This window comes from Phaseolus vulgaris, chromosome 9 (genome assembly GCF_000499845.2).
Source record: "Phaseolus vulgaris cultivar G19833 chromosome 9, P. vulgaris v2.0, whole genome shotgun sequence".
Classification (NCBI taxonomy): domain Eukaryota; kingdom Viridiplantae; phylum Streptophyta; class Magnoliopsida; order Fabales; family Fabaceae; genus Phaseolus; species Phaseolus vulgaris.
The window spans coordinates 21,514,719-21,539,837 of record NC_023751.2 but is presented as its reverse complement, the minus strand read 5'-3'; the positions used below and the strand labels follow the sequence as shown (position 1 = coordinate 21,539,837).

The following is a 25,119-nucleotide window of genomic DNA, read 5'->3' as shown; positions in this document are numbered from 1 at the left end:
TTAGAGTACCTAAAAATAGAAATATTTTATGTTAAACAAATCATAGAATATTTGTGAAAAAACTATGTTGATATAATAGAATTTTTAAAAATATTAAAATTAATAATACTTAGTAAATAGGAAAAAAAATCTTCCGGAATTTGTTTCTGAAAATACAATTAGTAAATACTAAAGCGTAAGGAATTTCATGGACCAAATGTCAACGAAAATATTCTACTTAGTGTTTGTGTTGGTGAAAAGTCAAGTTATTTTCATTGAAAATTAAAGTATTGGTGAAAAATGCTTTTAAAGTACTAAGTAATAAATGAAAATATAAAAGATATTGGCCATTAGATATAAATTTTACTATACTGAGTTTAACACGCCCCTTTTAATTTTTTTATTGTAGGCACATGTATTTAATTAAAAAATATTTTTATTTACAAAAGTTTTGTATATTCATTTTGACTGTTTCTTCCCACCTCCATATCTTCTTTTGTCACCTCCATACACAAAATGAAAATACATTTTTATCCATCTTATGAAGCTAAATAAGACTTTCGGATTATGTAATCCAGAAATTAATCATGCATATGAAAAAAGGCTTATAGATTATGTAATCCGGAAGCTAATTACAAATTTGAAAAATGAATTCTGAATTACATAATCCAGAATAATATAAAGGGGCAGTTTTGGAAATTTAAAAATATATGGAGGTGAGAGAAGAAGGTATGGAGGTGCAGGAAGAAACAGTCATTCATTTTTGTACTCCATTGATAACTGATAAAAGGCAGTTTCTTCCTGCATCCCTACTTTTTTCTTCCTGCACCCCACACTCTTATACAAAGACGAAATCACTCTTATTAGTTTTCAAAATTCTAAACATATCCCTAATATGAAAAAACCCTAAAATGAAGGCAGTTTTCTCATTTGCGCAGCGTTTTTCTTCCTCTCCCACAGCAGCATAGCAACGGTACCTCCACAACATTCTTCTTTCAATCTCACACATTTCTTTTTGGTGATTTAGAGTGCTCTTCACAAAGAAGTAAGTAAATTTCTTTGTTTTTCGGATTTACAGATCCGTTTTTTCCATGGATTTATGTTTCCGTAATCAGTTTTTCACATTCCAAACTTATGGATCTAGTAAAATCCCAAATTTCTGATTCCAGGAATGATTCGGATTTCGTGTTCTGATAAGCTTCCGAATTTATGGATCCGGTAAGCTTCCGAATTTATGGATCCGGTATTGTACCGGATTGATGTGTCTGGAATAATGAGTTGCTTTTTGTGTTTGTGTTACTCAAATTAGTAAACAACAATTATATTGGGTCAATGTTTTGTAGTGTTTTGCTTGGTATTATATTTAAACTTTATTTAGTGTTTGGGTCAACAATTATACTAGGTTTTGTAGTGTTTTGTAGTAAACTTTATTTAAATTTGACATTGTTGTTGATATCCAAGGATAAAGATGATCAGTGATTGTGGAAATGCAGAAAGGTGCTCTTTTCAAATTTTAGGTCAAGGGTAATGTTGGAGTTTTAAAAGTTATGGGGGTGCAGGAAGATAAACGTGGGGTGCAGGAAGAAGAAGCCCTGATAAAAATAGTGACATGTGATTTTTGTTGGCTTGAAATAAGTACTGGGCCTTGGCCATAGGTCCCATTCATAACAGTATTTTATTTACTACGTAGAGTGTTATTTGAAATGGACAATATAAACTCATATATATATATATATATATATATATATATATATATATATATATAAAATACCGAGCTTAATTCAATTTTATTGTTTTGAGATTAATTAGGAGATTGATAAATGAGTTTAATTTGATATATTCCGCTCGAATAATTTTACATTATTAACTAAATACTATAATAAAATTTAATAGTATTTATTGTGTGATAATTTATAATTAAGTGAATGAGTAAATGTTTGTTGCATAATTCACTTATTTTAATTAAATGATAAAATTAAACAGTCACATCACAATCTAATTAAACTGGCAGTATATATTCTGTACTATCATTTAACCATATAATCTATGATCAAATTGCTAACTTATTTAATAAATTATAAAAACCATGTTCAAATGAAATCTACTTAATAGAAGAAAATAAAAAAATTAAATAAATTTTAAGTCTTTTTATATATATATATATAACATTTTTGTTTTTGTATGTAATAAATTATTTATTTAAATTAAGTATCAAATAAATCATAAAATTTTAGTTTGAATTTATGGAAAAAATATTTTGTATATATTATTATATTGACTTTTTAAATGATTCTAAATTATTTTAAGCTTTTCTTTTTCGTTTTTTTTTTTTTATCATGGAAAGGTGGTTGAAGCTTTATGGAATAGTCATTTAGTGTCTGTTTGGATCAGGGGGTGCACTGTTTCTGCAGACGGAAGTGAGAGTGCACCCCGTGTTTGGATCCATAAATGAGAGGGTGTGAGAGGGGGCTCAGGCTTTCTTCTCAAAGTTGCGGAGAAGTAAGGAGAGAAGAGAGGAATGGTGTGTTTGGTTTGGGGAAGAGATTTGAGGAAGTGGATTTGAAGTGATTTGAGAGGAAAGTGAGGTTGTTTGGATGGGAGTATATTATAGTAGATTTGTGAGAAAAGTTTATTGAATTTTGTGATAGTTGTATGAAATTTTTTAGTTCTTTAAAAATATGTAAAATACACCCTTATTTTTAAAAGTATATGAATAATAAAAAATAATTAATTAATTTATATAGTTATTTTTATAATTAATAAACAGCCTCCCTATTATGTAAAATTCACATCGAAAAACGAAATAGCCGGTTTCCCTTATAAATTGTAATAATTTTTTTCGTAAAATCTCGTCCACTTAATTACGCTTCTATTCCAATACGAATTAATAATAATATTATTATATAAATAAATATATTTTATTGTTATTTATTTTATTAATAATATTATTAAATATTTTATACAAATAAATTAAGAGTAATTTTGACATTTTAATAATATTATGTAAATTTTTAATAATTATAAAATATATTATAAATTAATTTAGTTGTACTATTTTTTTTAATTTTATTTATCATTATTAATTATTATTTATAATTTTTAATAATAGTTATTATTTCATAAATTTATTATTAATATTTTTATTTTAATTATCATTTTATATATTTATTAATATTTTAATAATAATTATTATTATTTACATTATTTTAATCATATTTTTCATAAATCACCGCAAATCTTCGCAAATTTGCGAAGAAAAAATAGTGCAACGCTTTTGTTTCGAAATTTGTGTTTTATTAATATTTTATTTCTTGGTTTTTGAGGTTTACCTGCCTTTCTTAACTTCTTAGAATCTGTAGTTGGATATAAACATATTGGAAGTATTCTTAAATCTATAAGATTACCTATATATCCTCATTCTTTCATAATATTTACCATTCACATTCCAATATTTTTAAACTATATTGCACATGTCATAAAACATAAAAAATATTAAATATATTTTATTCCAAATATATTTAAATAATGATAATAAATATTAATTAAAATCATTTAATTTTATTTTAAATAAAATTTAAATATCCAAGAAATATTTAATATATTCATAATAAAAATAAAAATATTAAATATGTTTTTAATAAAATGAAAATATCAATATACCTAAAAATATATTTATATATTTATAATAATAAAAATTATTATATTTTAAATTATATATTATAATAATTTAGATTTTGATTTATTAATGTGAATACAAAATTCATTTAAATATTTAACTTCTAAAAAGGATTAAAATGTTATTAGTGAGGATGTCTTTTCTTTTTCTAATTAACATTATTATGTTTTTTATTTTTACATAATTTCAAAATTACAAACAAATTAACATGTCTTTGTCTTTTTTCGGATAAAATGTAATAACTTTATATTATATATTTTGACAACTAGTTAATGTTATAAATATCTATTTTTAAAAAATATATATATTTATTGATAATAATAAAAATTATTATTAAAAATAATTATATTTATATAACATAACATAATTTAAAAAATCATAAATAATATTAAAATTATGTAAATAAATTAACTTAAGTAAAAAAATAATTAAATTAATAAAATGTTACATAATAAAATTATATTTAAATTTTAAATTATAATTAATTATTTATTTCAATTTTATATTTTTTTATTTATTTATAAATTAAACTTTAAATTATTTTAATCAACTAAAATATAAAAAAAAATTAATTATTATTTATTCTTCATTTATATAGAAGGATAAATTTGTAATCTTACAACTTTTACTATTCAAAATAATTTATAATATTCTTATAACCATCACATCACTCACCAATTTCAATAAACTTTCATCGGACATCCACTCTAAGATACCCCAATCCAAACAATCTCAACTTTCTTCACACTTTCTTCACACTTCTACTCACCCACACTCTCAACTTTCCACTCCTCCACACCCTCTAATCTAAACAAAGCCTTAATACTAACTACTTGTGATACACCAATATGAAAAGAATAATTTTGGAATAAATATCTTTTAGAATGTGTTCTAAAAACCTTTATTTTGGAATGGTGGTAAATCAAAAGTTGCAGCAGCAATTAAAACAAATGAAGACTTCATTTTCACATTTTGGAGCATACCCCAACTTCAAAAAGATATAATATATAATATTATATTTATAATATAATATTAGTGAGTTAAAAAAAGAGTCTACTCCATTTTATTTTTTAAATGTATATTTAAGATTTTTATTTTTTTTCAATTTTTTTCTATAGGTTTATATCATTAAATGTTTAATCAATTTTTTTAAATCGTGTTAGTATAATCCTTTCAAAATTTTCAATTTTTTAAACCACAATGTTGTAACTTTTTGGTCGATTAAAATAAAACTATCACGTTGATTATAAATTATATTATTTGTGAAATAAAATGGTGAATATTTTTTTACTAACTATTTGTTGCTGATGAGGTAAAAAATATCATATCACTAAGTTTTAAAAAATAAAAAAATTCAATTGAATATAAAAATAAAACTGAAATTAAAATAAATAATAAGAATAAATGTAATTAAGGTGCGTATAGAAGTGAAAACACTATTAGAAAAGAGGATTGTTGTTGTTGTAACGCAAATGAGCGGGTAGAGGGAACAATTGGAGTACACGTAACCCATATTTGTAGAACTGTGTTGTATTTGTATTCGAATGGAATCCTTTGTTTGGTTTCATTGACAAACCATACACAGCCCTAAACCCGGACGCCATCCGTCGTCGTTGTAGTCATCGTCGTGGTGGTCGCCGCCTCAGAAAACACTGCACCAGCCATCCAAAACAAAGACCGTGTTTGGAAGCATTTAATGTAAATCCCATGGACACCAACCAACAATCTTTATCCCTCCCTCTCTCTCTCCATTAAACCACGCAAATGGATCTCAAAGCTTCAGTGGGCCCGGACCCGGACCCGGACCCGCTTCGCGTCAAGAGGAAGACCATTGAGGCTGTGCTCTTGCAGTGTCAGAGAGCTCTCGAATTGATTAACGCTACTTCTCCTTCTGCTTCTGTTTCTGCTTCTGCTGAGTTGGAAGAAGAGGATTGCGAGACTGACGGCGAAGCTGAGGCCACTGCGTCGACCGATCCTCATGCCGACCAGGTAGTTCCTCTTTCGCTTCTAGGGTTTCGGTTTGTACGGAATTTTTATGCTCTTATCGTCCAATATGAAAGGGCATATCAATATCACTATTCTGCTGTTGACAGAATTCATGACAAAAAAACATGTTGAATTTACATGTATTTACTACCGCTGTTCTAGTGATACGAGCGCTTTATCATAGTGGATTCTCTAGTCCGTGGTGTGTTGTGTTGTGTTGCTAGGGATTTTGATTTGGTCATGGATGCTTTGGCAGGAGGAGTGTTTATACGGGGTCAAAGGGACATTTAATAAAATTAGTTATTAGTATTTGGAAAATAGAAAAAAAAAGTTGGGACAAAAACTTAGATACACTTCCGTGGGTGTTTCTGATGAGGGAAGACAAGCCTTTACTACGTGGGTTACAAAGGTGTCACTCTAATTTTTATTAGATTAACACCAAAAGCGATTACATAATTGCATATAAGTTTTGTTATAAAAATTGTTCATTGTAGACTTAAGGATATTGGTACTGAATAATTGTTAATAGTATGATTTTAGCCCTACCTCAATATGGGTAATATGGATAAAATACAGCTGATTATTCTTCCTAACACCACATCCCATGTGTCTCAATGCAGTTATGTGATCTGCTCAAATCAAGAGTTGAATGCCCTGCCTTTCTTCAAAAGTTGGAATGTGCTCAGGCATCAGTTTCGCAGTATATAGATGGTATCTTCTGCATTTTGGTGATTTCAAGTAATCAATGTTTTCTCTCCATTGTTTCAATTTTAGAATGATAATAAAAGAAAAAAGTGTTTGGTTGTGGCAGAAGAAGGTAATTCTTGGGATATGATTGGTGAAAAGGATCTCTGGGAAGGCCAACGAGATGACTCAGACCAAGAAGATTATGTCCTTGTTAGACAAGAGGATATAGTGGAGGGCATTGCATGCTTCATGGCTGCATATTTGCTATCTATTAAGCAGACTAAGGTATGTGATATGTATGTACTTGTTCAGTTTCTCTATACTCTGTGTACATGTTTTTACTTCTCTCCTGCTTTGTTTAATTCATTGTGATACCATTTGAATGATTTTCGTGTGCAATAATTTAAAAACTGTGAGAATATTTTTTTTTTGCTTCAAACTTCAATGTATACTGGACTTTTTTGCTTTGTTGTATCTGCTTATACCTCCAAATATGCAAATTCCAATTGGGGAAAATGATTTCTATGTTCCTCGAAAGCTTTTGGGGAATTTTCTTTTCGAATCATCTTTGAAGTTCTCTTTTATATATTTTTCCATCCATGTTGTGTAGAAATGTATACAAATCATGACAAGTCGAGTATGTTTATGTGATATGGGAATATAAAACATTTAAGAAATATTGGATACGAATACAGCAGGATATGTATTAAATAATACTTCATGTGAACTTATTTTTGCACTAAAATAATTGCAAGTTAGTTAGAATAGGTATGCTTCTCATGTTGGTTTTGAAGCCTCATTTGAATCTGTTGCAACCTGACCGAGAAACCTCCATTTTCTGTCCTCGGAATGACAAAGTCAAGCAATTCATTCATATATTGTCAAATCACTCCAATTTTGAACTATACTAATTGGAATTTTTTTTTTTACTTTTCTGAATTGGCATGTATTTGACTTCTTTGCACAGATTAGCTATACATGTCATGTCTCCATGGAATTTTTGTGATGCCTTCTGACTATGCCTTTTAAACACTGAGGACTTTTTGGCACTTTACATATTTTTATTTCCATTTGTCTTTTAATATTTAGATTAAAAACTACTAAATAAATAAAAGGAGTGTTATTTACCAATACATACATATATATTCCATTATCCCAGTTAATGAATTCTCATCGGCCTAGTGTTTTTTTTTATCTTTTAGCAGTACTGTTGACTGCTTTATTTGACACTCACTCTATTTTGGTTGCAAAAATGATCTATGTTTTTATTGTGGTTTTCATAAACTGATGTTGAACCATCTCAGGCACATGACTACTTGATAATATGATATACCTATACCACTAATATTTCTTTACAAAATCAAACTGGAAACTGCTGGATTTAATATTTAATAATGAAGTTTAAGTTTATATAATGCATATTTTCTCCACAAGGATGTAAATGTTAGGAAATAAGTTGCAACTTGGTATTTACTATTTTGATAGGCAGTGCTCAAGAAGTCTCAATTACTTAATTTCGAGGCCTTTTCCATGGTCTCCTCTTTAGCCCTTCTTATTCACGTGTTGGGTAACAATCACTTGCATGGTAGTCAAAGTCTCTTATTCATGTGTTGGGTAACAATCACTTGTATGGTAGTCAAAATCTCTTATTCATGTGTTGGGTAACAATCACTTGCATGGTAGTCAAAATCACTATCCGGAGTGTACGAGTCTACGATCTTCTTCTCCCTCTCCAATCTTGTGTCATCTGAAAGTCCTAATTTTGATGGATTGCCATTGTAAATCACAACTTGTGTCGATTCTTGCAATGTAATCCCTTCCAGCGATGCCTCTCGCAAGCTCGACATTCCTCACGATGATGCCTCTCACAACCTTGACATTTGTTGCGATGCCGCTTCTCACAACCTTGATGCACCTTGCAACGATGTTCCTTACAACAGTGATGCCTTTCACGGACTCAACGTACCTTGTGGCGGCCCTTCTCATGGCCTCGATGTTCCTTGTGGATGTGCCTTTCGTGGGCTTGATGTACCTTGCAGTGGTGCCTTTCGCAGCCTTGACTCTCCTCGCGAGAGTTCTTTGGGTAAAGCTTCTAGGTTGTTTATTGGGTTGGGGTGCATGACCTGATTTGTAACCCAAAACTTAAGCCCATTTTTTTCCTTTCAAAGCCCAATTGCATAACTGAAGAAACTGTGACTGTCTGTCCTCCTTAAGTGAAAAACTGCCACTGGCTAGCTAGAAACATCACGAAATTGTGTGCAAATATCGCTGCCTCTCTTCCTTAAATGAAGTTCAATTATGAATTTTGAGTAAGATATAATGATTTTGTGTGTATATATAAATTGCATTAAATTTGTAAGTGTTATGATCTCTTGATTTATGATCCATATTTCCCTCTCCGATCTTGAGTAAGATCTCAATTTTGACTACCATGATCACTTGCTTTGTGTAATAAGGAATGTCTTTCTCTTCTTTGGCTGTGAAGAATGTTGTTTTGTGAAATCCATTTACGATTAGTTGCAGCAAATATATTCTACCTAATGCATTTGAAATTTCTTCTCTCATTGATTTCTTTGGTCTTTGTAGGATTTATCGCCTATCCAACTCCAGGACGGTGAGTTTGTTGGCATTCTTCCTAGTATATACCTTTTGTTATTCTTCTGTATATATGAGTGATAAGCAAGAAATAACTGTTTATCATATACCTTTTTCATTCCACATAAATTTCTATGATGTTATTAAGACATGGTAGTAAGTATCGTAGGATTCACGATATGAATCATATGATACGATTCTAGATGCCCATGATACGAATCAAAGAATAATTGTTTTCACTCCCGTGTCGCAGTTGTATCGTGTGAATTGTATGAATCGCGAAACGGTTTCATATCGCAACTTGAGTTTTATTCTGGGTTTAGGTGTGAATCGAGTCAGGTCACTTGAATTGGTTTTATAACAACCCTAATTTCAATTTTTTCTTTCATTTAACAAAGGAGTTGGACCATATAACCCAGTCCAATCCAACCATTATAATATTAACATAATCTGGTAAGTAATACACAACCACTCTTCTTGAACATGATTGTGATTATTAATTATATTTTTACATGTTTATATGTTTTATGTTATATTTTTAAATGTTTATGAATCTTACTATTTGCTATACGAAACGATTCACAATTTGAAATATAAGCTATCTGATTCAGGATTCAAATACCATGATTGAGACAAGTACATTGTAAGTTAGCTAAAACAATTGGAATAATTTCTGACTATCTGTGGTTTGTTCTATTAGCGCTTAGCAAGACATTCTCAGTGAAAAAGAAAAAGGGAAAGCTACGAAAGGCTTGGGATGGGAGCAAGGTTATTTATAATGTTGCATCGTGGGGGGCTACGGCCATAGGGTAAGTGGTTATTCCAACTCCCCACCTTTTTTTCATCATTAAGGAATAACTTGCATTAATAATCTTGACATATCTTGCCCGTCGATTTACCTGCTCTGTCTGATACCATACGTTCAATATGCGTTGTGTTTCATCTTTATTCGTCATCATAGATGTTTTTTACATTTGGTATAACAAAAAAGTCATTCCCAGTTAATTTTTTCCTCTTTTTTTATAGTTTCATTTTTGCATCTCACATTCTTTACAGGTTATATCAAAACCCTGTTATTCTTGGGGCTGCAGCTAAAGCATTCTGGACTTCTTGTCATGTTATATCGAAGCTTCTCTGATTTGCCCGAGCTGCTTGTAGCAAAGTTGTGATGTAGTTAGTAATTTAACTCTTGTTCCGCTGCTTCTGCAATTTACTTGGCGCCTCTGATTTCAAATTCAATTTCTTTGAACAGATCAATTGATTTTAACGGAGTTTGACATTGTAAATATCAACTGATTTTAATGGAGTTTGACATTGTAAATATTACTATTAAAATCACGTTTGAGAACCCCTTGGATTCGGAAGTTCTAACAAGGACCCGAGATCAGGAAGAACGATTTTTTTAAATATATTTTCTTACGGTGAGATTATCGATTCTTAATTAGTTGTATGGTTTTCTTAATATGCCAAGTTCCTTTTATACCTGTACAGGTCTATTTACTTTAAACTTAGGTAAACTAAAATTACAAATTACCTTAAACTTAAATGATATTTGAGAATTTTTTTAACGCATGAAAATTCAGTGATTAGTACTCTTAACTCATGGAAGCTGGTTTCGAGGAATAAAATTTTATTTCTAATAACTATATTTATGTGTGACTTTTATTTCGATGAACATGTACGGTTGTGACTAGTACGGGTATTTTATATTTCTGAAAATCAACTTTTTTTTACAATATTCTTATAAAACTTATACCGAACATTACCTTTAAAAAAAGCCTCTTAAAGTAAAAATAATATTACACGTTTTGTCGTTCTTAAGCGTCGTTTAGATTATTTTGGAGAAACCAATAAAATTCTTAATTTTAATTTAATAATGAGTGGTGATGATAAAAAAAATTGAAAGTGTTTCTATTGCATAATTATAACAATTAAAACAAAATAAGTTGTTTTTCACATATTTTATTACAACTTTGTGTTGGTAACAAGTTTTCATTACAAGAATAATTATATAAAAAATTCAGTAAAAAATTAAGATATAAATAACAATATTAATCAATATTATCGTAAACTTTAAAAATTATAATTAAATAAATGCAATTTTTTTTTAAAATGTGACTTCAAATAAAATGGAGTACTGGAGATTAGAGCGTTAAACTGTAAATGAAGATGAATCTAGGAGTTCGATCTTTTTGGTAGTTGACTGCGGTGTGGTTTGAGCTTTTGCTGGATATTCTGTTTGAGAAACCGAACATTGGGTACGTTTGTTACAGTGAAGTAGCTATTTCATGGCGAATCTGATCTTCTGTACCGGATATTATTCTATGGATAGTGATTGAGAACCCACCTTTGTTATACAACGTTACAAATTCCCAATATTATTATTTAATATTTTTTTATATCATTTAATATACAACTTCAAGAATTGTCATCATTTTCCATTATTCTATCCTGCCAGATCAGAATAAAACTACCATTATAAAATACTTTTGCATACCATATATAGCTATCATTACCTTAAAATTCACTAATAAACTATAATTGAATAATATAAAATTATTTCATACTATTCCAGGCACGAAAATTTAACCATCCCCTTCTTTTCCAGGTGATGCCTCTAAATCTGCATAACCAGCTACTGCTACTGGTTACATTATTTTTAATTGTCACTGCCTAGTTGATTGCACCAAACAGCTGCCTTAATCCCATCACCAAAAAGTAGGCAGCCGAAATAACAGTTTATTTAATTATAGTTACCCCACTGGGTTACATGTAGTTTCAATTCAGAACACCAAAATAACTCGAACACTATCAAGAATGTCTTAACAGAAATCTCCACTTCCGTTAATGATGCAACATTGAAACTAAATTATTGGCGGCAACTTCTCTTCTAATGATCCGTATTCAAACCCAACCAAGTGTGAAATTATGAATTTCGTTAGTCTAACTCAAGCATACGATTCATCAATGTTGCATTCCCCAAGAAAAACCTTGATGCTACGAGGTGATCCACAGCTGCCTTCGGCAATTAATGCTCTGTCATTGGCGGCCATGTGCGCAATAATCTTGTAAATCATTTCAATCTGCAAACAAGTGAAAAATGTTACTGAACCTCTCCAATGATTCTTAATAGATGGGATAAGGAGGGATCATATATTTACATCTTCAGGAGCATGGCAACGGTCAGCTATTTCTTCAAGTGTCAATGGCTCAATGGGATCTTTGCAGCTGAAAACAGAAACATATAAAATATTATCTAGTGATATACCTCACAAAATGGTCATCCCAGTTAAGACCAAAAGAACCTTGGTACTTAACAAACATCGTACCTTGCCTCGTTTAGCACTGCTAACACTCGCTTCTGAAGTGCCAGTACTTCACCAGCTGCCTTTTTACCAGCCTCCACACCTAAACATTGTCATAGTTCAGACTTAGATGTGGCTGAATGCTAACATAATACACTACCAATTGTAAATTCAGTATTCTTTATTCAATTTCAAATCATTAAACATTGAATCGCCCCCAATACAAGATAGGGTAAAATTCTAAGTCAGACATTGGCAAAAAAATTCTTATCCAAATTAAAGAAACTTCAGACAGGTTAAATAAATTATATTTTACCAGGTTGATGATAAGCATTTATGTTGACAAGCGAGGCATAAATTCCTACTGCTCGTTCGTAGAGTGCAACAAGAGCACCAACTGTTCTTGGTGTCACTTCTTGTACAGAAACTGTGATGGACTCTCTGTCATTGGCATACAGAGCTGACCGTGTTCCCTATAGAAACTCTAATTTTAGCATGAAGGGTAAAGCAACCTAACAACATTCTTAAACAAAACTATAAAATTCGGTAAGGAATTATGCTCGATTAGTAGATCATACCTGTAGCATACCAAACAAGTAGTCACCACAAGTGACACCAGGTTCAAGTTCCCAATCATGACCAGGGGGTCTATCACGGAGCACCTCAATGAATGTCACAAAGAAATTGTGTATACCATCCCTCAATTGTTGGATGTATCTGCAAGGGGGTAAGTGTTAGTAGAAAGTAATCAATAAACTAAAATTCAAAAAATTAAGTATGAAAACTCATTAAAACTCACGCGTGTTGATCCGTGCTTCCTTTATTTCCATAAACACTAATTCCTTGATTAACCTGCAATATCCAAAAGTTCGATTCTGGTATATTATTAACTCGTGAGGGATCTAAACACAGTGAATTTGATATAACAGAATGGCAGATCCAGTGTTAAAAGAAAAATAAGATCAGTTGTTAACAGTGTCTGGACAAGTTAGTCACGTCAGATGTGACAAAAGGGCTCTCCACAAGAAAGTATGCCAATGTATACATGACACCTACACAAGCCATGAATTAAAAATAACAGACTATAGGGTTCATTGGCTACTTCCTTACGCAGCCACAACTGTGATCTTCATTAAAAGAGACATAAAAAAATAACCCAAAAATGCAGGACAGAGCACAGAAATGTTATTTAGTTTGATGCACTTAAGAATAAGACATACCCGATTACCATCCAAGTCAAACTCCTTGCCTAGAGATTCCATGACCAGCTGCTGCAAGTATCTACTGAATAATAACAGGCTATCCTTGTATGGAAGAATAACCATATCCTACAGAGGAAAAGTAAACATTGAGAAATAGTCAAATAAAACAGACAACAGATGGTGATAGATCATAATTCCCACCTTGGATCCTACACCGTCTGTAGCCCAATACCAACATAAAGCCAGCAGAGCTGCAGGATTATTCCTTAACTGTAGAAATGCAAATATTAATCAGTGCTGTAACTGTTTCATGCATATTTCAACAAACTTCAAACTCAAGCAACATATAAACGTATTTGTCACATGAAGAATCAAAAGTATGTAACATAGGTATGACATTGGCAAGTCATCAAGTAGTACAAGCAAGCTCTACGTAGGGTAACTCATGCATTATCAGACATAAAAATCATTCCATTACATGAGAACAATTCTGAAACTAATATTTAGATGGAATACAACAAGAAAAAGGATGATTAAAAAATTATGTATACCACAGTACTTCTATTTGCCTCATCCATCAATGATGCGCCAGCAAGCATTTCTCTGATATCAATGCCCTAAATTAAAAGAATTGTAAGAAAATACATAATATCAAATGAATATACACAAACAATTAATCTACATTTATGGCCACTTACCTGAAGGGCTGCTGGAAGCAGGCCAACTGCAGACATCTCTGACGTTCTGCCTCCCACCCAATCAAACATGGGAAATCTAGCTAACCAGCCCTCAATTCTGGCAGTGTTATCCAACAAAGAATTTTCTTGTGTTATAGCAACACCCTGCATTATAGCATACATTGGAAAATTTTAATAATTTTAAAAACTGAAACGGAACTGACAGCAGATATGCAAATGATGGAGGGTCAACAGCATTTAAATTTTCCCACAACTTTAGGGAAAAAAAAATATAATGTAACTCCGGAAGTTTGAGCTATTCCTGGACAGTGTAAGCAAAGCTATGAGAATAGAAGTATAGGAGACAGAAAATTGAAATTTTGAGAATCCACATATTGGTAACTGCAGATCAATCTAGTTTTTTTCAATCTTAAAACTATCACGATTGCAGCACCATAATACCATCAGGTATCAGAACTTCTGTTTCAAACATAATAGTGTATTATAATATGGGGAAATAAAAAATATAAAAAAGTGAAAACCTGAGATTAAACCTGTTTCGAAAAATCCAAGCCTGCTTCACGAAAGGCCTTCTGCACTTCCAACAAACCATTTCTAGTCTCTGGGGTACCTCCACTCTAAAGATAATTGAAATGTTCAAGTCAAAAGACATATTCCATGCATTGATGTAAGAATCATAGTAAAAAAAATGCATAATCTCCACAAAACCTTTGAAATCACAATCACAAGTGTTGAGGCTAGCTCCGGCCCAAGCTGTGCAATCTGATGATCAATTCCAGCAGGATCCGTGTTGTCAACAAATCTTATCTGTTGTAGATAAGCAGAAGAAGGCAACACCATCATTAAATGCTTGCGAGAAATGAAAAAACCAAATTGACGAATGACGAGCAAATTCCCTAGCATTACTCATTCTTGCAATTGGGCACTAAAATTTATTAAGTGAAAAATTATATCAGAAAACTTTAGACCACCAACCATCGAAGTTTCTAACCAATTTTTATGTAATAGTACACAGTTAAGCTTTTCAATTTGCGAGAAAAAAATCAATATATGTGAGGTAAAGATTAGTCGAGACCTTAGTGTTCTGGGTCCATGTAATAATTTCTCAAACAATAGAAATAGATACCTTGAGTGGAGGATTATCAGGAGCTAGTGCCTCTGCAACAAACTGTGGTCCAAGAGCAGAACCTCCAATTCCCACAGACAGTATTTGAGTAAATCGACCCTCCGGAGACGAAGGAGGCTTAATCTGCCAAAGTACATTGATCACCAAAACCTTAACACCTCAACAAAATCCAAGACACTTAAGATAAAAAAAGAAAGAGAGGAAGGAGAAGCTACTGAACTGACCTTACCACTAACGACGTCGTTAGCGAACTTGGAAACAGCATCGAGAGTGTTCTCAATCTGCGTCTTCAGGAATGTGTTGGGCGCGCGCTTCGGGTCCCTCAACCAATAGTGCCCCACCATGCGACCCTCATCGGGATTCGCGATCGCACCCTTCTCCAACTCTTCCATCGCCTTAAACGCCGCTTCAAAATGGGGCTCCATTTCCGTTACGAACTCGTCCGTGAACCCGACGCGACTCACGTCCAAGTACAGACCCAGTTCTCTGTGCTGGTACAGCCAATCCACGTACCTCCGCCACAGCGCACGCGGATCTTTCTCCAACCCATCAGCCGCCACCGCCGCCCCGTCGGAAACCTCCCGAGCCACCGCGCGCGGCGTCGCAAGGCTGAGGGTGCGATCGGCGCGGCGCGTGTGGAAGGAGACGTGATCTTTGCGGAGAGGGTGGGTCAACGGTGGGGATTGGTTTGGGATTTTTTTGAGAGAGGGAGAAGAGGTGTAAATGCCTGAGATTGATGATGCCATAGTTTTGGGATATATGTTAAAAGTTGAAAGTTTAAAGCTTAAAGCAAGGGTTCATGTTAAGGTTGTTAGGAGCGTGAGATTTGGGAGAATGGAACAAACAAGTGCTGTTGAAGAAGAGAGCGGTTTTTTTTCTCTGTTGAACTTCAAAGTTGTTTTTGTAGTCTGTGTGCTCTCTTTGTGATTTTCACCACACTCACGCTCACGCTCGGGTTGGTGGTTAGTGTAGTGCTAATTCCTATGAAAATGTATGTGTCTGTTTGGTCTCCAGAATCTAAACTTCAACTTCGTTTTCTTTCACTTCTCTTTTCAGTTATATTAAACTCAACACACTTTTTACCCACACATTTCATGAATTTACTTTCATTGTAATAGTTTAATAACTAATTTTCATCATAAAATTATTATAAAGATATGATTTTTATATAACATTGTAGTCCATGATGAAAAATATAACATCTTTTTGATAATTTGGCTTCCATTAATTAATTATTTTTTTCTTCTTAAAACCGGTTCAACCATAAAATGAGGCAATTGGAAAAGGATGTATTTGAAGGGCCTTGTCTCTGTCACGAGTGAGGTTGATAGCACCAAGCTCCTTTCCTTTTAACATGAATCATGTTTCCGAACCCAAGAAACCTTTATTGAATTTTAGTGTTTTTTTAATTATTTTTTAACTTTAATCACTCATTTTCAATTTTTTTAATTCTAAATTTTATTTTATTTTAATTAAAATTAAAATTATATCAGAATATAACTATTTAATAAAAAAATATTAATTTATAATAATTTTAATTATGATATAATTTATTTAAATTATTTTTTATTATAAATTTTAGCTACATCTTTGCAATTATATATTGTACAATCTTTTTAAAAAAAAATATATTATAGTATAAATTATTTATCGTAATTTTAAAACAGAATTTATCCATCCGCAAATTCTATAGTAATCTTAGTGATTTTTTTTTCAAATGGTTAATAATCAAATAAATATATCAACTTTGGCATAAAAATAAAATAAGAACATAAAAAAGACACTTTTAGGTAGGGATGATAATGTGAGGTAAGTTATGTAGGCTGGTTTGCAACTTATTAAAAAATGCGGAATGGTTCAGCTTGGTGACCTGCTTAAGCTCGTCCCGCATAACCCACAATCTGCACGGGCCAAAGTGGGGCGGGCGGGTTGGCCCGCTAGTTTGCATATATAAAAAAGTAATTATTTTATTTTTTGAGTAAAAAAATATTTCATCCCACTCACTCATTATTACAGTGTGACATTTATTTTATTTTAAAAACATGAAACTTAATGTACTAAAAAAAAAAATATTTTATTTTAATCATCTAAAGAAGTTAATATTAAGAGTGACAATGAATTTAGTTTTAAGTAAAGTCTTATATTTAAAATTTGTTAATAAAAAATAATATAAAAAAGATATTTCAATAAAATAATCGTTAAAAAAAGTAGTCATCTTCATTATAATATACTAGCGGGAACACAAACGCAACACGCCAGTGTATTTGTATTTTACTCAACTTTCATGATGATAGAAATTTAATATACATACAAAAATAATCTTACATACATACAAAAATTATTTTGGATGAGTCAAAATTGAATAACAAAAGCTAACATATAAAAGAAAAATGATGAATTGATTAAATAAACTTTTTTTTCTTCTTTTTCGGTTTGAGTTTCTCTTCTTCAAGTTTTTTTTCTTCTTCCATTGGTAGTTTTGTGATAAGAGAGTGTGATAATGTTCACGTTAAGGTTAGGATTGACTTGATGGTAAATACAAAAAAATAATGATATAGTTGCTTGAAATGGAGCGCAGATGGTGATTGAAAATGGAGGTTATTTTATCTAATATGTGAGATTTGGTGTGTAAATGTGCGAGAGTATTCTCTCTTAGTATTGTTGCCTTATAATAAGGAATCAAGGGAAGAGTGAGAAGTCAACATATAAAAACTATACATTAATATCAATTTAAAAATTAAAAAAAAATTCAAGTAATTTATATGAAATGACAAAATATTCTATTGTACTAATAAAATGAGATATATTAAATAAGGATAGAATCGGAAAAAACTTGTGTACACCAAAAAAGCTGTTATAATGGGGAATCAAACCTTTTAACAACCCTCATACTTAAATTTATATATTTTATCTTCATTGAATGAATTAAAACAATAAAAATTTAATTTTTCAATAGCATAAATAAGTTTTTTTTATAATTAATGAAATTTGATTTTTTTTTAAAAATATTTTCCTTATACATGCTGGCTCGCAAACCTGCGGGTTACCTCTTATGCGGAGAGGCAATGAAATGAGCTATCACTCCTTGTGCGGGAGGGCCAACCTGATCCGCATTTTGCGGGCCAAACGCGACGTAGGTCAGCCCGCATTGCCACCCTTATTTTACAAAATGTTTAGACGGTAAAAGGTTCAGAGAAAATCAATTATAGTGCTAATCGATTAAGGTTGTTATTACATAGGGAATAAAATCTATTAAGGCGGGTTAAAAAAAATCGATTCACCTAGTTAATATATATTGAAAAAAATTGATTATGCTCGTTACGAAAACATAAAACAAAACCGGCTCTGTATAACAAAATCAATGATGGAAGCAATACATATACAACAAAATTGATTATGATGCACCTTATAAGAAATCCATAATAATTATCCAACAATGGAGATATTAAAAATCAATTATTTTAACTATGTTTTAAGTATCAAAATCAATTAGGTTTAGGTTATCTTACCACACAAAATATCTCCAATACTCCGAAGAAGAAACAAAGCTCTAAGAGGAAAAAAATAAGCTCAGAGAATAAGAAAGTAAGGGAAGCGTGAAAATTCAATGTGCACACACCTATTTAATTTGAATTGCTCAAACTCCAACTACCATGGTCAACACGAAATAAGTGCATGCTCGGGAATCTCTATGCCCTCTTTGTGTCTTTGTTGCATGGAATCTCTCAATTGCATAGTGCAAAAGCTTATATGCACCCAAAAAATGAAGGGCAAAAATGTATTTGTCAAGTTTGTGAGTTGATTTTCTTTGCTTACATGCTGTTTTGTTTGTACCTCAGCGTTGCATATTCCTCAATCCAACCACAACATATGAAATGACAATGTGGATTGGTTTACTCAATTTTACTTTATCTCGTCTATAATTTTCTTTAGATAAGAAAAGACAAGCTAACATATCTTCTTTAAACAATTCTGTTTTATTTACTAAACTATTTATCAGTTACCACATATTTAATTAAATTGTGACATTACATGTTTTATTATTAAATTTAAACTATACCAATATTAAATTGAAGCACAAAGAAATAACTGATTCAAATCGAAGCACAAAACACCAGTTTGGTTTTTGAATTTTATATTAAATTTAAACTATACCAATATTTAGTTGACATTACTGTTTACTAAAAAAATTAATCAAATCAATAGAGATGATAAAAGAAATCAATAGAGAAATGTAAAATCTCAATAACATAATATTATAAATTCTAATTTATAATTATTTAAAATAAATTACTAATTAATTAAATCCCAAGAGACCAACTGATCTACCTGTCTGAGAGTTATTTGGGACAGAGCTAAACAAGCTAAAATTCTCATCTTAACCTGTAATTTTGTTGGAGAATTCGTTCTCACTGTTCCATTAATGTCAAGCCTGTGGGTCTGTGCTTCCTTTATTTCCAAACTAATTATTTCATTAACCTGTAGAAAAAATTATGACCCCTTATCAACGATGTAAGGTCTTGTTAACAACATCAAATTTGACGCATGGAGGCTCCACATGAAAGCATACTGTTCATTGGGCTACTTCCTGATGCAGGAAGGACTGTAAACTTAATTAAAAGACACGGAAAAATTAACACAAAATGCAGGACAGAGCACATAAATGTCATTTAGATCTGATGCAACAAATCTCCTCTTCAAAATTTTGATAGGGGATGTCTCGCCATATTGTAATTTCATCAATCGCATTGCTAATTTTTCTGAATGCAAAACCGCTATATGATCCTTTCCCTCGAGCTAAAGATTCTGAGCACCAATTGCTTCTGAAAATCATTACTTCAATTCACTGCAAATAAATATTAAGTATTTGTCAAAATTCACCAAACGGTAAAAAACGTACAAAAACTACGTGTCTCTGCAGAATAACCAATTAAAGTATTAAAAAATACAGAGGCTTTATGTTTTATATGAATGGTTTGTACATGGTCTAGCTTTACATGGCGGGGATTGGAAAGTTCTAGCTAAAAAAGAAAAAAAAAACAAAACTTAATATCGATACATCAAATTTCCTCTTCAATTGTTGTTGACAGAGAATACCTCATCACACTGTAATTCATCATTTGCATTGCTAATTTTCCGAATACAAAACCTTTATATCATCCTTTTGTCCCTCTCGGGTCAGATTTATGGAGTCTTTTACCAGTGAAAAAATTGTTTTGCCTGTTTTGCATATGAAATTAAAAGTGTCATCGTTTTAGTTTTGTATAATAGGCCATCATTCCAAAAGTGTTCTTTCCCTTACTATGACATTCTCAAACATGTGTAGAAGCTTTTTTTTTTTTGTATTAGCTTGTCAATAAATATCTTTACTATCGTGGGGATTGGGAAGATCTAGCTTAAAAAAGAAAAACACAAATCCAAAACTTACATCTGATTCCACAAATTTCCTCTTGAAAAATTTGATAGGGGATGCCTTGCCACATATTAACGTCATCAATCGCATTCCTATTTCTTGCTGAACACAAAACCTCTATATCATCCTTTCCCTCGGGCGAAAGATTCTCAGCACCAGTTGCCTCAGAATATCATTACTTCATTTCAGAATTCCAATACATATCACGTATTTGCGATCACTAATTCATCAAGCAGATCAAAAACATACAACAACTTCCTGTCTCTGCAGATTAACCCAATTAAAATTTCCCAAGACTCAAGTCCTGGCTGAAACCCCATCTCCACCAAATCAAATAGTGCCCTGGCAGCATCATCGGCCATCCCCCCCTTACAAAGACAAACCAACAATTCATTTGAAGAGGCATAATGGGGCAGAAAACCCCTACTCAGCATTAACCCCAGTAACTCCTTTGCACTTTTCAACTCACCATTTTGGATCAAGGAATTCAGAACAATCCTGTAACTACCTTTGTTCAAATACACACCCTGCTGTGGGAGTTTCTCAAGCATATCTAGAGCCTCCTCAAATCTATCTTCTCTGCACAACCCCCCAAGTATCAAATTGAACACAACAGTGTCAGCTTGAATCTTATTCTCCTTCATTTCTTCAAGCAACTGAATAGCTTCGCCAACTTGTCCATTCCTACACAAGTAATTGATCAAACTAGTGTATGTAACTGCATCCGGTTTCAAACCAGAGTTCTTCATCTCAGCCAAAACCCCTTTTGCGTCTTCCAATTTCCCAATTCTACACAAACCATTCACCAATGCTGAGTAATTATACACATTCGGATAACATCCATTACTCTTCATAAACTCAATCACATTTCTAGCGTGGTCAGGTTTCCCTTCACGGCAAAATCCATTGATCAAAACATTGTAAGTAAGAGGATCAGGAACAATGTGATCCCTCGAAACCATTTCCTCAAACAATTGAAAGGCTTCTCTGAGTCTTCCATTTCGACAAAGCCCATCCATAAGGGTCGAGTAGGTAATTAAATTAGGGTAAGAAAACTCAGAGCTTCTCATTTCCTTCACAACTTCAAAAGCAGATTCCAGATCCCCATTCTTGCAGTGATACTTCACAAGGATGTTGAATATGCAAACGTTTGGCTTGTGCGTTAGACCGCGTTTGGCATGCAAAAGCAATTTTCGAGCCAAATCGACGCGGTTCGAGTCGAGCAAAAGGTTGAGGCAAGTGGTGAGGGCTTTGGGGGAGGGTTTGTCCCTGACGATTGGTTGAATGGAGAAAAACGCTTGCAGCACTTTGTCGTGAAGGGAGGATTTGGAGAAATGGCTCATGAGGTTAACGAAAATACCCTCGTGGAATTTACAGGTTTCGTAGGTCATTTGGTGGAGGACTCGATCCACGGCGTGGAACTTGTTGCAGCGAGCGAGCTTTTCGAGAATGGTGGCGTAGGTGGCATTGTTGTGCTGAAACCCCTTCTGTTGTGAAACCATGTTAAATATCTTCAAGGCGAGCTGCGGGTCCTTCTCGCGTTTTATCAAATTGATGGCGCCGTCGTGAGATATGAACTTCCGCTTCCTCGGAGGTTCGACGGCGGTTTCCGGCGGAGGATCCGGTTTGGGTTGTGCGGGTTTGGTGAATTTGAGAGGAGATATCCATGGGAGCGAAGAGGTGTGCCTGCTACGGTAAATTGCTGATAATTTGATGAAGTTAGAAGATTCTACCTCACACTTTCCTCGCATATGCATATTGGTTTGAACAAAGGAGAACCACCAAACAACACAACTCACTGCTTGTTATACAAATTCCTACTTAATTAATTATATAATTACATATTTATCAACTTATTATGAATATATAGTAATTTTAAAAAAATACATGGTACATTTTCACAGTAGTGTTATACTTAATTAAAAACGATTTGAAATATGAAAATAATTTATTATTCTGTGTCATAAAAAAAAAAAAGATGTAATGCAGAAAAGGCCTGGAGAATGATATAATAGAGGCCCAAAAGGGAATGGGCTAACGGGTTTTGTTTGATGAAAAGAAAAAGGTGAATAGAATTCCAAGTCAGAAAGGGTGGGGGAGACAGCTCAATCCTACACACACCATGTCTGAACTCAATCTCATTAGAAGTATTTTGGTTTTTTAATTTTATTTACTTACGTTGCATTTTAATAGCAGAGCAGAGAGCAGAACAGAGCATAGCAGCAACAGTTAGGGGTTAGAGAGAAGAGAATGGCAGAAGGGTTGAGCAGAGAACAGTATGTGTACCTGGCCAAGCTGTCGGAGCAGGCGGAGCGGTACGAGGAGATGGTGGACTTCATGCACAAGGTGGTGGTGGGATGGACTCCGGCGTCGGAGCTGAGCGTGGAGGAGCGCAACCTCCTCTCGGTCGCCTACAAGAACGTCATCGGCTCCCTGCGTGCGGCGTGGCGGATCGTATCCTCCATCGAGCAGAAGGAAGAGAGTCGGAAGAACGAGGAGCACGTGTCGCTGGTCAAGCAGTACAGATCCAAGGTGGAGACGGAGCTCTCGCACGTGTGCGCCAGCATCCTAAACCTCTTGGACTCCAACCTCGTCCCCTCTGCCTCCGCTACCGAGTCCAAGGTCTTCTATTTGAAGATGAAGGGCGATTATCACCGCTATCTCGCTGAATTTAAGGTTGGGGATGAGCGAAAAACCGCCGCTGAGGATACCATGTTGTCTTACAAGGCTGCCCAGGTAATCAAGTTCCCTCCTTTCTCTCTCTCTCTCTCTCTCTCTCTATTATTTTTTTATCGTTTTCAGTAACAATTGATGGTTGTTGTTATTGTTAGGACGTTGCTCATGCGGATCTTCCACCCACCCACCCTATAAGATTGGGTCTTGCTCTCAATTTCTCTGTCTTCTACTATGAAATCCTCAACCAGTCTGATAAAGCGTGTGCCATGGCTAAACAGGTCAGGGTTAATCATGATATGTTACATTGAAATTTTCAGGTCAACTTGATTTCAACGTTGCTGACTTTCTTCTTTCGTCAAATAAATCATTTTACTTTACTGAGATTCCCCTTCCATTTAACATTTTTGGATAATTAAGAACTTCAATTTTTTTGGTCTTTGCTGGTTTGTTCGGGAAGGACTTATATTACCTGGAATCCTGTTTGACTTGGTATATGCCTTGTGTTGTGTAGATGTATCTTGTCAGAAGATTGGTGATTTTGTGAATTTCACTTGTTTGCCTTGTTATAAGAATCTGTTTTCTTGAATTTATTCAGGATTTTTATTTGCACGTTATTCTGTACTTGCTGGAAAGCCAGAAAAAGGTTGCTAACATAGATCGTGGTTCTTACCTATATGTGTGTGTGTACTCATGGTAGTTGAGGTGGGTGAACAATAAATTGCATAGCCCATTTGTAAAGCTTTTTTGGTCATGAAGCTTGTTAGGTTTTTCACTTGAATTTAACTGTTAAGAGAAAAGGGGAACTTTCAGTCAGAAGCAAGTACATGTTTTTTTTTCATCTGGCTCGTAATAAATTTTTTCTCAGTGATAAATGCCCCCATTGCAAAATCATGTTCTGAAGCAAACTGGTAATTTTGTTGTTCAGTTGCAGCTAAATTGGATCTTCTCCCAAAATTAAAGAGAAGTTACAGCAAATTTGTATTTGTATTGAATTGTAAAATATAGTTAATTAGTTGTGTACCAAACTGGACGACCTGGAAGTGTTGTTAACTTTAAACAAGAATGGGATTTTCTCCCCTGGAAGAATACACTTCAATTTGTCTGTTAGCAATCCAGGCTTATCCATATTGGCTTACATGGTTCACATGATTCCTTGTTTTCTGATATTCTGTCTCTCTCTTTTTGCATTCATGCTTGACTTCCACTGTTCTGAGTAGCTGCAACAGGAGAATATCTTTATATTGATTCTAAAACCCACTTAACCGTATCGGTTTTCATGTTTGAAAGGCTTTTGAGGAAGCAATTGCTGAGCTGGACACCTTGGGAGAAGAATCCTACAAAGACAGCACGCTCATAATGCAGCTTTTAAGAGACAACCTCACCCTTTGGACTTCTGATGTCCAGGTAAATGTCACTAGGCAACCCACCCTTTACAGCATATTTTCTCTTTCTAATAATATTGTCCCTTTCATATCAAAATCTGAGTTTCTTTATACTTCACTTCCTGCAGGACCAGCTAGATGAGCCCTGATATCCCTTATAGGTTGATGGGTGGTATTCTTCCTCTCATGGAGGTGGGCTTTGAATGTCATCATTTCTTTGTGCTAAATTAAGAATCGCCCTAGTTTATAAAATGATTGGCAATCTGTGATATAATGCTGTATGAACAGAGACCAGACTTCTTTTTTATGTGTCATATGATATGGAAATTGGAAAGGATACTGTATAATGGGTTATCGAATTTATTATATCTGTTGCAATCTTCGCTTCGCTTTA

The 25,119-nt window shown here is 33.2% G+C and overlaps 4 protein-coding genes across 7 annotated transcripts; 2 read left to right on the top strand and 2 right to left on the bottom strand.

The window, feature by feature from the left end:
- The first annotated feature begins 5,096 nt into the window (after positions 1–5,096).
- Positions 5,097–10,364, top strand: LOC137820815 (uncharacterized). Of its 2 annotated transcripts, XR_011082698.1 has the most exons (7): positions 5,097–5,644; positions 6,262–6,352; positions 6,453–6,613; positions 8,915–8,942; positions 9,322–9,376; positions 9,624–9,732; positions 9,980–10,364. XR_011082698.1 is itself a non-coding variant. In XM_068625076.1 (6 exons), the coding sequence occupies exons 1-6, from the start codon at positions 5,420–5,422 to the stop codon at positions 10,059–10,061; spliced, it is 696 nt and encodes a 231-aa protein (XP_068481177.1). In that variant the 5' UTR covers positions 5,097–5,419; the 3' UTR covers positions 10,062–10,364. The 2 variants fall into 2 exon arrangements, 1 of the variants encoding a protein (XP_068481177.1); XM_068625076.1 differs by lacking the exon at positions 9,322–9,376.
- Positions 10,365–11,446: 1,082 nt separating this feature from the next.
- On the bottom strand, positions 11,447–16,328 carry LOC137820509 (glucose-6-phosphate isomerase 1, chloroplastic-like). Its single transcript, XM_068624633.1, has 14 exons — positions 15,479–16,328; positions 15,255–15,377; positions 14,837–14,935; positions 14,662–14,745; positions 14,129–14,272; positions 13,982–14,047; positions 13,632–13,700; positions 13,449–13,556; positions 13,028–13,080; positions 12,807–12,945; positions 12,545–12,701; positions 12,253–12,331; positions 12,085–12,151; positions 11,447–12,006 (listed from the first exon to the last, which is right to left on the bottom strand). Exons 1-14 carry the CDS (start codon positions 15,998–16,000, stop codon positions 11,872–11,874), a joined length of 1,845 nt encoding a protein of 614 aa, XP_068480734.1. The 5' UTR covers positions 16,001–16,328; the 3' UTR covers positions 11,447–11,871.
- Positions 16,329–19,669: 3,341 nt separating this feature from the next.
- Positions 19,670–22,472, bottom strand: LOC137820185 (pentatricopeptide repeat-containing protein At5g18475). Its single transcript, XM_068624099.1, has 2 exons — positions 20,683–22,472; positions 19,670–20,100 (listed from the first exon to the last, which is right to left on the bottom strand). The coding sequence occupies exon 1, from the start codon at positions 22,422–22,424 to the stop codon at positions 20,871–20,873; it is 1,554 nt and encodes a 517-aa protein (XP_068480200.1). The 5' UTR covers positions 22,425–22,472; the 3' UTR covers positions 19,670–20,100; positions 20,683–20,870.
- A 180-nt stretch (positions 22,473–22,652) lies between these two features.
- On the top strand, positions 22,653–25,119 carry LOC137820186 (14-3-3-like protein B). 3 transcript variants are annotated; one of them, XM_068624101.1, is made up of 5 exons: positions 22,653–22,791; positions 22,864–23,403; positions 23,499–23,621; positions 24,631–24,747; positions 24,854–25,119. In XM_068624101.1, the coding sequence occupies exons 2-5, from the start codon at positions 22,918–22,920 to the stop codon at positions 24,872–24,874; spliced, it is 747 nt and encodes a 248-aa protein (XP_068480202.1). In that variant the 5' UTR covers positions 22,653–22,791; positions 22,864–22,917; the 3' UTR covers positions 24,875–25,119. The 3 variants fall into 3 exon arrangements, with proteins under 3 accessions (XP_068480202.1, XP_068480203.1, XP_068480201.1); XM_068624102.1 differs by having other exon boundaries at positions 22,698–22,732; XM_068624100.1 differs by having other exon boundaries at positions 22,739–23,403.

What these genes read in the sequence shown, in the direction of transcription:
- LOC137820815 (XM_068625076.1), top strand. Translation starts at nt 5,420, where the DNA reads ATGGATCTCAAAGCTTCAGTGGGCCCGGACCCGGACCCGGACCCGCTT. An exon ending in GCCTATCCAACTCCAGGACG is followed by an intron (nt 8,943 to 9,623) that starts GTGAGTTTGTTG and finishes TTGTTCTATTAG; the next exon opens with CGCTTAGCAAGACATTCTCA. An exon ending in TGGGGGGCTACGGCCATAGG is followed by an intron (nt 9,733 to 9,979) that starts GTAAGTGGTTAT and finishes CATTCTTTACAG; the next exon opens with GTTATATCAAAACCCTGTTA.
- LOC137820509 (XM_068624633.1), bottom strand. Translation starts at nt 16,000, where the DNA reads ATGGCATCATCAATCTCAGGCATTTACACCTCTTCTCCCTCTCTCAAA. An exon ending in TTGACTTGGATGGTAATCGG is followed by an intron (nt 13,081 to 13,448) that starts GTATGTCTTATT and finishes TGGATATTGCAG; the next exon opens with GTTAATCAAGGAATTAGTGT. An exon ending in GGAAGCACGGATCAACACGC is followed by an intron (nt 12,946 to 13,027) that starts GTGAGTTTTAAT and finishes ACCCCCTTGCAG; the next exon opens with ATACATCCAACAATTGAGGG.
- LOC137820185 (XM_068624099.1), bottom strand. Translation starts at nt 22,424, where the DNA reads ATGCATATGCGAGGAAAGTGTGAGGTAGAATCTTCTAACTTCATCAAA.
- LOC137820186 (XM_068624101.1), top strand. Translation starts at nt 22,918, where the DNA reads ATGGCAGAAGGGTTGAGCAGAGAACAGTATGTGTACCTGGCCAAGCTG. An exon ending in TGTCTTACAAGGCTGCCCAG is followed by an intron (nt 23,404 to 23,498) that starts GTAATCAAGTTC and finishes TGTTATTGTTAG; the next exon opens with GACGTTGCTCATGCGGATCT. An exon ending in CGTGTGCCATGGCTAAACAG is followed by an intron (nt 23,622 to 24,630) that starts GTCAGGGTTAAT and finishes CATGTTTGAAAG; the next exon opens with GCTTTTGAGGAAGCAATTGC.